Consider the following 11,799-nt stretch of genomic DNA (forward strand, 5'->3'; position numbering starts at 1 on the left):
TTCTGCATCTAGGCCTGATCCGTTTGTTTGGTACGGGGGTGGATTGCTAGCCATACAAATAGGAATGGTGAGATGAGAGATAGGAATGGTGTAATGCCGTGGTGGCGAACCTTTGGCACGCCAGATGTTATGAACTACAATTCCCATCAGCCCTGCCAACATGGCCAATTGTAGGGGCTGATGGAGATTGTAGTCCACAAGATCTGGAGTGCCAAAGGTTCGCCACCACTGGTGTAATGGATATAGAGGTCACAAAGAGACAGGTAGCTCTTAAAAACACGTATATTGGGCTACACAGTATACAGGAAGAAGAAGAAGAAGAGTTTGGATTTATATCCCCCCTTTCTCTCCTGCAGGAGACTCAAAGGGGCTTACAATCTCCTTTCCCTTCCCCCCTCACAACAAACACCCTGTGAGGTAGGGTGGGAGACTGAGGAGGCTCTGAGAAGCTGGCAGCTAGCCCAAGGTCACTTAGCTGGCATGTGGGGGAGTGCTTTTAGGGCTAATCTGAATTCCCCAGATGAAACTCCCGCAGCTCAGAAGACAGGCGGGGAATCAGGCCGGACCTCCCAGATTGGATGCAGAGGCTCTTAACCTCCTCGCCACTGCTGCCTCCCGGAACCTACATAAAAAACTCCAACCACCACCCACAACAAAAAAACAGATTTATAGTCAAGGCACTTTGACCAGATCGTACCAAAACAAGTCTGTGGAGCCTCACACCTCCCCAATTAGAATCAATTATCTAGACTGGGCTCTGTAGGCAAATGGCTACCCCATAACAGAAATCAGAAGAGCTTTCAGACCAAGAGAAACCCAGAGGACTGAGGAGAAACAGCCCCCCACATATTTTTACCATACATCAAGGGAATCACAGCCTCTATGCCCTGTTATTGGACCTCCTGAGGAACTGGTTGGCCTCTGTGTGAGACAGGATGCTGGACTAGATGGACCACAGGTCTGATCCAGCAGGGCTCTTCTGATGTTCTTCTGAAGGTCTCAGCCTCTATGCCCTGCTATTATCTCCAGATGAACTGGTTGGCCTCTGTGTGAGACAGGATGCTTGGCTAGATGGACCCCTGGTCTGATCCAGCAGGGCTCTTCTGATGTTCTTCTGAAGGTCTCAGCTTCTATGCCCTGCTATTAGACCTCCAGAGGAACTGGTTGGCCACTGTGTGAGACAGGATGCTGGACTAGATGGACCACAGGTCTGATCCAGCAGGGCTCTTCTGATGTTCTTCTGAAGGTCTCAGCCTCTATGCCCTGCTATTAGACCTCCCGAGAAACTGGCTGGCCGCTGTGTGAAACAGGATGCGATGCAGAAATTTCAGCTCTATATGTCTTGCCGTGCAGGTGGTCTTGCTAGGGGATCATAAGCAGCTGAGGCCCGTTGTCCACAACGATTTCTGCAGGACCCTGGGCATGGAGACCTCCCTCTTTGAGCGCTACAAAGATCAGGCTTTGATGTTGGACACCCAGTATCGCATGGTAAGAGCCAGAGTCTCTGCCCAGAAGGGCATTCTAACAACTGTTTGACTAGCTCGGTCCATCGCATCTCTCTGCTCTGACCTTGATAGCCAAAGCTGGTGGGATCTCATCGTATCTCAGCAGCTGAACAGAGTCAGCCCTGGTTAGTACGTGGACGGGAGACCACCGAGGAAGTCCAGGATTGCGACACAGAGGCAGGCAATAGTTAACCACTTCTATTTGTCTGCCCTGACCTGGGTGATCCAGGCTAGCCCAATCTCAACAGATTCCAGAAGCTAAGCAAGGTCAACCATGGTTAGTACTTAGAAGGGAGACCACCGAGGCAGTCCAGGGTTTCAATGCAGAGGTGGGCTATAGCAAACCACCTGTGTATCCGCCCTGACATGAGTGATCCAGGCTAGCCTGATATTGTCAGATTCTGGAAGCTAAGCAGGGTCAACCGTGGTTAGTACCCAGAATTAGGCCCGGGAGGCAGTCCAGGGTTGCAGTACAGAGAGACAGGCTATAGCAAACCACCTGTGTATCTGCCCTGACATGGGTGGTCCAGGCTAGCCTGACATTGTCAGATTCTGGAAGCTAAGCAGGGTCAACCATGGTTATGGTTAGTACTTAGAAGGGAGACCACCGAGGCAGTGCAGGGTTGCAATGCAGAGGTGGGCTATAGCAAACCACCTGTGTATCTGCCCTGACATGGGTGGTCCAGGCTAGCCTGATCTTGTCAGATTCTGGAAGCTAAGCAGGGTCAACCATGGTTAGTACTTAGAAGGGAGACCACCGAGGCAGTGCAGGGTTGCAATGCAGAGGTGGGCTATAGCAAACCACCTGTGTATCTGCCCTGACATGGGTGGTCCAGGCTAGCCTGATCTTGTCAGATTCTGGAAGCTAAGCAGGGTCAACCATGGTTAGTACTTAGAAGGGAGGCCACCGAGGCAGTGCAGGGTTGCAATGCAGAGGTGGGCTATAGTAAACCACCTGTGTATCTGCCCTGACATGGGTGGTCCAGGCTAGCCTGATATTGTCAGATTCTGGAAGCTAAGCAGGGTCAACCCCGGTTAGGGAGTCCACTGAGACGTCCCAGGTCACGACACAGTTTCAGGCAATGGCAAATAAAGAAGAGAAGAAGAAGAAGAAGTTTGGATTTATATCCCCCCTTTCTCTCCTGCTGGAGACTCAAAGGGGCTTACAATCTCCTTGCCCTTCCCCCCTCACAACAAACACCCTGTGAGGTAGGTGGGGCTGAGAGAGCTCCGAGAAGCTGTGACTAGCCCAAGGTCACTTTAGCTGGGCGTGTGTGGGCGCTGCATTACATATGGGGCTAATCTAGATTTCCCCAGATGGCCTCCCACCAGCTCTCAGAGCTGACAGAGCCGGGGTCAAACCCTGGCTCCCTCCAGATTAGGATACACGAAGCTCTCTCTGCTTGCCTCCTCGTTTACCACTGCTGGTGGTCTCTTGCCTTGAAAGCCTTGTGGGATGGACAGGAGGACACAGAATGTGTCTCCCGTAGTTTTCCGGCATCGTAGCAGCATATCTGCTTGCAAAAACACCTTCTCTCTGTGTCGCCCAGCATAGGGACATTTGCTCGTTCCCGTCCATCAAGTTTTACGAGGGGAAATTGAAGACCTGGCCTGGCCTCATGCGGCGGCCCAGCGTCCTCTTCCACAACGGCAACAGCTGCTGCCCCATCATCTTCGGCCACATTGAAGGCAAAGAGAAGAGCCTCATGGTCTCGACGGAGGATGGCAACGAGAACTCTCGGGCCAACCTGGAAGAGGCCGAGCAGGTGGTGAGTAAACCAGCCAGATAAGCAAGACCCTTTGCTCGTTTCTGCTGAAAAGGACGCTGGCCCAGAGGTGGTGCTGCCAGCTCTCGGTTGGGAAATCGAGGGACGGAGCCTGGGGAAGGGAGGGAACTCGACAGGATGTAGTGCCAGAAAATCCACCCTCCGCATCAGCCATTATCTCCAGGGGAACGGATCTCTGTGGTCTGGAGATCGGCCGTAATTCTGGGGGATCTCCAGGGCCCAATTGGAAGTTGGGGATCCTATCCAGAGGCAGGTTTACCAACTCTTGACCCGCTTCCGTGTTTGTAAAAGGGCTTGGACAGATTGATGGAGGAGAAGTTGATCTGTGGCTACCAATCTTGATCCTCCTTGATCTCAGATTGCAAATGCCTTAGCAGACCAGGTGCTCGGGAGCAGCAGCAGCAGCAGAAGGCCATTGCTTTCACATCCTGCACATGAGCTCCCAAAGGCACCTGGTGGGCCACTGCGAGTAGCAGAGTGCTGGACTAGATGGACTCTGGTCTGATCCAGCAGGCTTGTTCTTATGTTCTTATATCAGCTGCTCACTCTGCAGATATTAGCGGGTTTATTTATTAGGCGTATAGCCCCCCCCCCAAAGGACTGGCTGAGGGCTGTTTATGTTGCTTAAATCAACTTCTTAAAACACATTTGCCATCAAGAGATCCGACGCCTTAATTACTACTTGAGATAGCTTCGGTCAACATTTGGGGGCCTCCCCCATCTATCAACTCCTCCTCCTCCTCCCCCATCTCCTCCTCCTCTTTTATTATTATTATTATTATTATTATTATTATTATTATTATTATTATTATTATTATTATTATTATTATTATTATTATTATTATTATTATTATTATACATATAACAACACAGCACAAGTGTCTGGAATTCATCTCTGAATATCAGTCATCCCAGGACCCTAGGATATTAGAGGTATTTCGTAGAATATGTGCAGTTCCTAAGTGCTGCTTTCTGCAGCAATGTGGACGGTATTCTGTCAAGTTTAGGCTTTCAGATGTTTTCAAGATTTCTTGGGATTCCTCCTAGAGCACCGACTACTAGTGGGATTACTGTTGTTCTTTTGCCACAATAGTTCAACTTCAATTTGTAGGTCCTTGTATTTTGTGATCTTTCCAGCTCTTTGTCCTCTGCCTGCTGTCCAACTGGCTGCTTAACATCTATGATCAAACATGTTTCTTCTCTATCACTGTTATGTCTGGGGTGTTGTGTGTGGAGTGTCTATCTATCTGTATTCTAAAGTCCCAGAGTATTTTTGCTTCTTCATTTTCTGTGGACTTCTCTGGCTTGTGCTCGTACCAGGTCTTGCTACAGGGCAGGCCGTACTTTTTGCAAAGGTTCCAGTGCACCATTGCTGCTAGCCTATTGTGACGTTCGAGATAGTCAATTTGGGCTATTTTCTTACATTATTATTATTATTATTATTATTATTATTATTATTATTATTATTATTATTATTATTATTATTATTATTATTATTATTTGATAAACCCATTTACACTGAAGAATCTGGGCTGATGTACAATATATATAAAATCTAACTAAAACAATGTGCACAATTTATTTATTTATTTATTTATTTATTTATTTATTTATTTATTTATTTATTTATTTATTTATTTATTTATTTATTAAATTTATAGGCCGCCTCATCCCCGAAGGCCTTGAGTGATAAATAGTTAAAATACATAACTCAGAAAAATATTGCTCATCAACTAGGCAAAATCGGAAAAAAATACCTGAACAGAAGCACCTTTTTAACCTTCTCCTTCAGGTAAGGATAGTGAAGCAGCTGGCCCTGGACCGGACCACGCCGCCTGAGCAGATTGCTGTGCTGACCCCTTATAACGCCCAGGTGGTCGAGATCAAGAAAATGCTCTCCCAGGAAAGGCTGCAAACTGTGACCGTCTGCACCATCATGAAGAGTCAAGGCAAGTGAAGTAATCATTTCAGAAAACTAAAGTGAAGCTCCTGCAGTTGAGCAGGGCAAACTCTTGTGAGCAGTGGTGGGATCCAAAAATTTTAGTAACAGGTTCCCCTGGTGGTGGGATTCAAACTGTGGCGTAGCGCCAATGGGGCTGGGCGGGGCACGACGGGGGCGTGGCCGGGCATCCCGGGGGCGGGGCAAGGACGCAGCCGCTGCGCCGGTCCTTGGGCGGGAAACGAATGCACGCAGGCGCAGGCTGCCACGTACGCCGGTGCACCTCCTGCTAGACTGCTTCAAGTTCTGCACGCTACTGCTGAGAGGAGGGGCGTAACTAAGGCAAAAGTCACGTGGCAAAATCACCAATTAGTAACCCCCTCTCAGCACACACAAAGAATTAGTCACCTGCTCTCAGGAATCTGTGAGAATCTGCTGGATCCCACCTCTGCTTGTGAGCCATTTTCCACTTCAAACAGGATGTGTGTGTGTGGGGGTGTGTGTGTGTGTGTGTAAATTTTCCACTTCAGGATTTTCCACTTCAAACAGGATGCGGGGTGTAAATTATTTTAAAAGGAAAGAGAAAGAGAAAGAAAAGAAAAAAGAGGGAAAAATGGATTCATTGGCTTGAGCCCCCCCCCCCCCCATTTGAAAAAACAAAGATCCTCAAAGACTGCTTTCTATTCCTTGCTCTTGGGGCATATTTAGCCCTCCATGTCGAGTGTTTCTCCCTTTTTAGCTGATTTACAAATATATATATACTTTTCTATATATCGGAAGAGTTTCTTATGCTGAGATTCCAGTCAGGTTTTTAGGTGGTTTGCCGATGTTATTTTTCTGGTTCTCATGAGGGTCAGACACTTGATTTTAACGTTAAGAACATAAGAACAAGCCAGCTGGATCAGACCAGAGTCCACCTAGTCCAGCACTCTGCTACTCGCAGTGGCCCACCAGGTGCCTTTGAGAGCTCATTGATAGTTTAAAAAAAATTGTTGGTCTCACTGATTTGTACTGTAGTTGCATAGATATTTCTGTAAGGTATGGAATTAAAATTTATTTTTTTCTAAAGGATGGGGATAAAATGGGGTGGGTTCAGCAGAGCACAATGAGGGTAAGCAGGAACTGGAGGCCCGGTCCTCTGAGGAAAGGCTGAGAAAGGATTGGAGCACCTTCCTTATGAGGAGAGGCTGCAGCGTTTGGGACTCTTCAGTTTGGAGAGGAGACGTCTGAGGGGGGAGATGATTGAAGTCTATAAAATTATGCATGGGGTAGAAAATGTTGACAGAGAGACATTTTTCTCTCTTTCTCACAATACTAGAACCAGGGGGCATTCATTGAAAATGCTGCGGGGAAGAATTAGGATTAATAAAAGGAAACACTTCTTCACGCAACGTGTGATTGGTGTTTGGAATATGCTGCCACAGGAGGGGGTGATGGCCACTCACCTGGATAGCTTTAAAAGGGGCTTGGACAGATTGATGGAGGAGAAGTCGATCTCTGGCTACCAATCTTGATCCTCCTTGATCTGAAATTGCAAATGCCTTAGCAGTCCAGGGGTTCACATCCTGCATGTGAGCTCCCAAAGGCACCTGGTGGGCCACTGCGAGTAGCAGAGTGCTGGACTAGATAAATTCTGGTCTGATCCAGCAGGCTAGTTCAAAAAAAAACAAACACTTGGGAATTGTAGTCTGGAGAAGACGAGGTTGAGAAGAGACACGGTTGCCCTCTTGAAGTATTTGAAGGGCTGTCGCTTAGAGGAGGGCAGGCAGCTGTTCCTGTTGGCAGCAGAGTAGAGGACCTGCAGTAATGGGTTTAAATTCTGGGCAGAAAGGCACTGGACAGTCGTTAGGATTTTCCTTTTTTACAGTCAGTACTTCAACCATGGAATTGGCTGTCTAGGGAGGTGGTGAGCTTCCCCTCTCTGGCAGCCTCTCTGGGTGCTGGACAAGTATTTGCCAGAGATGCTCTTGGCCAGGGGTGTCCAACCCTGGCCCTCCAGATGTTCACGGACTACGATTCCCATCCGCCCCTGCCAGCATGGCCAATTGGCTGGTGGGAATCGTCATTCATGAACATCAGGAAGGGCAGAGAGCTGTCACTTAGAGGAGGGCAGGGAGCTGTCCCTGTTGTTTGCAGAGGACAGGATTCGTAATCATAGATTTAAATTACAGGCAGAAAGGTTCCGGCTAGACTCTAGGGCAGTGGTGGCGAACCTATGGCATGGGTGCCAGAGGTGGCACTCAGAGCCCTCTCTGTGGGCACTTGCGCACAGAGTTCATCATGTGGGGAGGTGGAAAATCACCCCCCCACACACACACACACATCTAGGCTGGCCTGGGCATGATCCTTTACCTGGGAGTAAGCGTGGTTGCTGGCAATGGGACTTGCTTCTGAGTAAACCCTCCTAGGATCGTGATTCACCCGTTGGAAGCATTGCACAGTTGCTTCACTAAGCTTACTCCTGAGTAACGCGTGCCTCGGAGCCAACCGTTTTGTCTAAACTAAAACCTCAGTATTCAGGTTAAATTGCCGTGTTGGCACTTTGTGATAAATAAGTGGGTTTTGGGTTGCAATTTGGGCACTCGGTCTCGAAAAGGTTCACCATCACTGCTCTAGGGGAATTTTATTGTAACAGTAAGAGTTGTGCAACAGTGGAAGCGGCTCCCCCTCGCTGGCAGTGTTTAAGCAGCAGCTGGATAAACACTTGTCTGGGATGCTCTTGGCTGACCCAGCATTGAGCAGGGGGTTGGACTAGATGACCTGTGCGGCCTCTTCCAACTCTATGGTTCTGTGAATTTCCGGTCTCCAGGAAGTGAATGGAAATACGTGGTCGTGTCCACCGTGCGGTCCTGTTCCCCGTCGGCTATTGACAGGAAGCCCACCATCGGCTGGCAGAAGAAGCATTTAGGGTTTGTGACCGACCCAAACCAGATCAACGTCTGCATCACCCGGGCACAGGAAGGGCTCTGCATCGTTGGTAAGCAGCCAGGGAAGGTCAGGGCAATTTTGTACTTCCTGCAGTGTGGAACTGGAGGAAGAATGGCTGGGCAAAGTGCTGGACTCAAGAGCCAGTGGATGCTGAGTCTTCCTAGGGAGTGATTAGAAGAAGAGTTTGGATTTATATCCTCCCCTTCTCACCTGTAAGGAGTCTCAAAGAGACTTACTATCTTCTCTTCCCCCACAACAAACACCCTGTGAGGTGGGTGGGGCTGAGAGAGCTCCGGAGAACTGTGACTCGCCCAAGGTCACCCAGCTGGCGTGTGTTGGAGTGCACAAGCGAATCTGGTTCCCCAGATAAGCCTCCGCAGCTCAAGTGGCAGAGCGGGGAATCAAACCCAGTTCTCCAGATTAGAGTGCACCTGCTCGTAACCACTACACTACAGTACACTAGAAGGTCCAGGAGACCCTGCAAAGAGAAAAGGCCAGCGTAATGGGCTGAGGGCCACTGGGCCCGTTCCACACTCGGTGTTCTCCCCCTAACGTGTTGCATGAGGACCAAATTACACATCATAAGGTCCTGGCCCCCTCTTCCCTTCCCCCCTCCCTCCACATGGCCACCTCTGCCGCGTTGACACAGACGATCCGTGTTCCAGGCTGAATATCCAGACGCACGGCAGTCTGAATTGGAGCGGGACCCCATAGAATGTAGCGGGAGGGAACTTAAGCCTGCAATGGCTGCTATTTTAAAAAATAATTTTTTCCCCCCCTTCCTTCCCTTCCCTTCCCTTTTTGCTCGCAGGCAACCGTTACCTCCTCGAAAGCAACCGCATGTGGCAAGGGCTTGTGCAGCATTACCGCACCCATGCGTGCCTCACCGTCGCCTCTGCGATCCAAATTAGGACACATCCGGCTGCTCACAGATGAGAACGCAGCACCGCCTGGACGAACCCTGGCACCGTCCTGATCTTCCCTGCCCTGTTTTCTTGACCCTTTTCTACCTTTTTAAAGAACAGGCAAAACTTGCAAAGTGGCTCTAGACCGACGGCCCGCCTAGACCTTTTACAGTAGAGGGCAGCCAGGTGTTGCCGGGAGATTCATCAAACAATGCGCTGTGCGCAGTGAACCACAAAGAACCTTGAACCTTCATCGAAGGACCATGTTTCATGGATGGGCTGCCACCAGGTGCCCAGGTAGCATTATGTGTGGCCACGGGGTGCATTGGCTCAGACTTTCTCTCCTTCCTGATTACTGCTGCGGTGCTTCCTGGTAGATTGCACCGTGGGGAAAGCACCCAAAGCCACTGGGGCTGCGTCCGACCTGCACACGGCTTGCTGGTCACAACCTGTGTATCCTGCCGACTGTGAGATTTGATTCATTGCTCCTTGTACATTCCTCTTTTTATTGCCGGATGCCTTCTCTCTAGAAGAGAAACACTGTGACGCGGGGGACAAAGGCTCGGGGTGCTTTTCGGGACGCCCTGTTTGTCGTTCTGGACAACGGATCTTCCTTTAGCTTGGGTTTGAGGACCAAGTGGATGTCTTGGGAAACTAGACCACGGCTTGCAAGTGACATGGGGGGAAATGCCAACTATGGTAGAGCCAAAGGCTGACTGACGCTGCCGGCTCGGCTGCTCGTTTTAATCCTATGGATCTGTCCCATTTCAAAGCAGAAGACTAGCTCAGCCCGTTTGAGGCATGAACATTCCCTAGTAGTACAACACCGAAGAGTCTCTAAAGAAGACCTCGCCACGGCTGGGTTTATCGTTTTTAAAAGAGCAACCATACAGTTTTTATGTTTTATACAAAGGTTATCCCGGGTACAGAAAGTAAATTATCCGGGACAGCCTCAGTCCCAGGGACTGCTTTTTCTACTTCGTACAATCCTTTTAAAACTTTTCCTTTCTTCAAGGATGTTCTTTACCTCTGCCTTTCTTGGTGTGCTGCAATCGGTTGGGTGTCTTATTTTTTTAAGCCGTTGTGAGCCAATGAATTTGATTCTTGGCTTTGTGACTTTGGCGTTCATAGATTTTTAATGTGCGCTTTTAACAAACTAAATGAATGTATGTATTAGCGGCCTCGGCTGGACCAGAGGGGCTGATTCATTGGGAGGATTATAGCTACCACCCCGGAGCAGTGCAAGAGGCGGAAGGGATTGGCCGGCTTTGCTGCAGGGTATCTGGAGAGGGTGGCAGAGACAGTGGGGCGCAGGCACGCAGGAGGCAAGTGGACAGGGGAACCGGCAGCTAGGAAGTCAAGTCAAGTCAACTATTTATTGTTTGAGCCATTGGCTATAACAATACAGAGATACATGCAGTTAAAACATTTAAATTAAAACAATAACTTAGTTTTACATTAAAATATACATTATTTGTATTCGCAATCTCTAAATTAAAATGCCCCATCAAATACTTTCCACGTCAGATGTTTTTGCAGCTTCTTCAGCTAGCCTAAGTTAACCTCTGGTACTTTGGAACATCAGTTCAAACAGTGCTTTAAATACTTTGCTCGTCATTTCCTAGCCGCCAGGGCAAAGAGAGCCATCTTGTAAGAAACATAGGAATCAAAATCAGATAGTAAGAAAATCAGTTTCTCATCATCGGACAAAAAAGCTGTCCTAGGTAGAATTGGCTCCAAAAACCTTTTCCTTATTTTTGAATATAAAGGACAGGAGAGTATGTAATGAAAGAGATCCTCAGGCTCTTGTTTTCCACAGATACAAAAGCGATGAGAAAAGGGTACTCCTGTGTAGCTAGGAAGTGATGTCATCACGGGAACCTACTCCTGTCTTCACTTGTGGTGCTCAGCCTCCATGGACTTGCCCGGTACTGTGGGGGTGGCCCCTGGGGTCTCTGCTGCCGCCCTCTCACTTCCTCCAGACAAAGATCACCAATTCAGAGAAGCATAAGCATTTTATTGTCATTGTGCACGCACAATGAAATTTACAGCAGCATTCCTCGATGCACACAATTTCAGACTCATACCCCATCCTCACTTTCCCCTCCCTCCACCCATCCCTACACAGCCCCAAACACATCAACACGAAGCCACGGAGTTCAGCATCGCCACAGCTCTAGAGTAGAAGCTGTCTCTAAGCCTCTTTGTCCTAGTTTTGATAGACCTGTATCGTCTGCCGGATGGTAACAATTAAAAAAGAGAGTGTGCCGGATGAGACGGGTCTCTCAGAATATTTTGGGCTTTCTTTAGGCTTTGGGAATTGTAGAGTTCTTCCAAGGAGGGGAGAGGGCAGCCGATGATCCTCTGGGCAGTAGTGACCACCCTTTAGAGCACCTTCCTATCTGCCACTGTGCAACTGGAGAACCATACACAGATGCAGTAGGTTAAGACACTCTATAGCACAGCGGTAAAAGGACACCAGGAGTTTTCCATCCAGTTGCTGTTTCCTTAAAAGTCTCAGGAGCTACAGCTTAGTGATAGAGCCTCTGCTTTGCATGTGGAAGGTCTCAGGTTCGATCCTTGGCATCTCCAGTTGAAAAGGACCAGGCAGGAGGTAATGAGAAAGCCCTCTGCCTGGGGCCCTGGGGAGCTGCTGCCAGTCTGAATGGACAATATTGATCTCGATAGACCAGTGATGGCGAACCTATGGCACGGGTGCCAGAGGTGGCACTAGT

At 48.8% G+C, this 11,799-nt stretch overlaps 1 protein-coding gene across 3 annotated transcripts in view; it reads left to right on the plus strand.

Moving 5' to 3' along the window:
- The window catches only part of HELZ2 (helicase with zinc finger 2), a 68,903-nt gene extending 59,445 nt beyond the window's left edge, over positions 1-9,458 (plus strand). For 2 of the 3 annotated variants that reach the window (XM_048498868.1, XM_048498869.1), the window contains exons 17-21: positions 1,354-1,488; positions 3,056-3,274; positions 5,085-5,241; positions 8,041-8,208; positions 8,971-9,458. In XM_048498868.1, coding sequence (XP_048354825.1) covers positions 1,354-1,488; positions 3,056-3,274; positions 5,085-5,241; positions 8,041-8,208; positions 8,971-9,095 — 804 coding nt within the window. In that variant the 3' untranslated portion in view covers positions 9,096-9,458. Of the gene's footprint in view, positions 1-1,353; positions 1,489-3,055; positions 3,275-5,084; positions 5,242-8,040; positions 8,209-8,970 lie in introns of those variants that run through there. The other variant, XR_007244680.1, reaches the window with a different exon arrangement.
- Positions 9,459-11,799: the final 2,341 nt, after the last annotated feature.

Source organism: Sphaerodactylus townsendi, linkage group LG05, assembly GCF_021028975.2.
Source record: "Sphaerodactylus townsendi isolate TG3544 linkage group LG05, MPM_Stown_v2.3, whole genome shotgun sequence".
Classification (NCBI taxonomy): domain Eukaryota; kingdom Metazoa; phylum Chordata; class Lepidosauria; order Squamata; family Sphaerodactylidae; genus Sphaerodactylus; species Sphaerodactylus townsendi.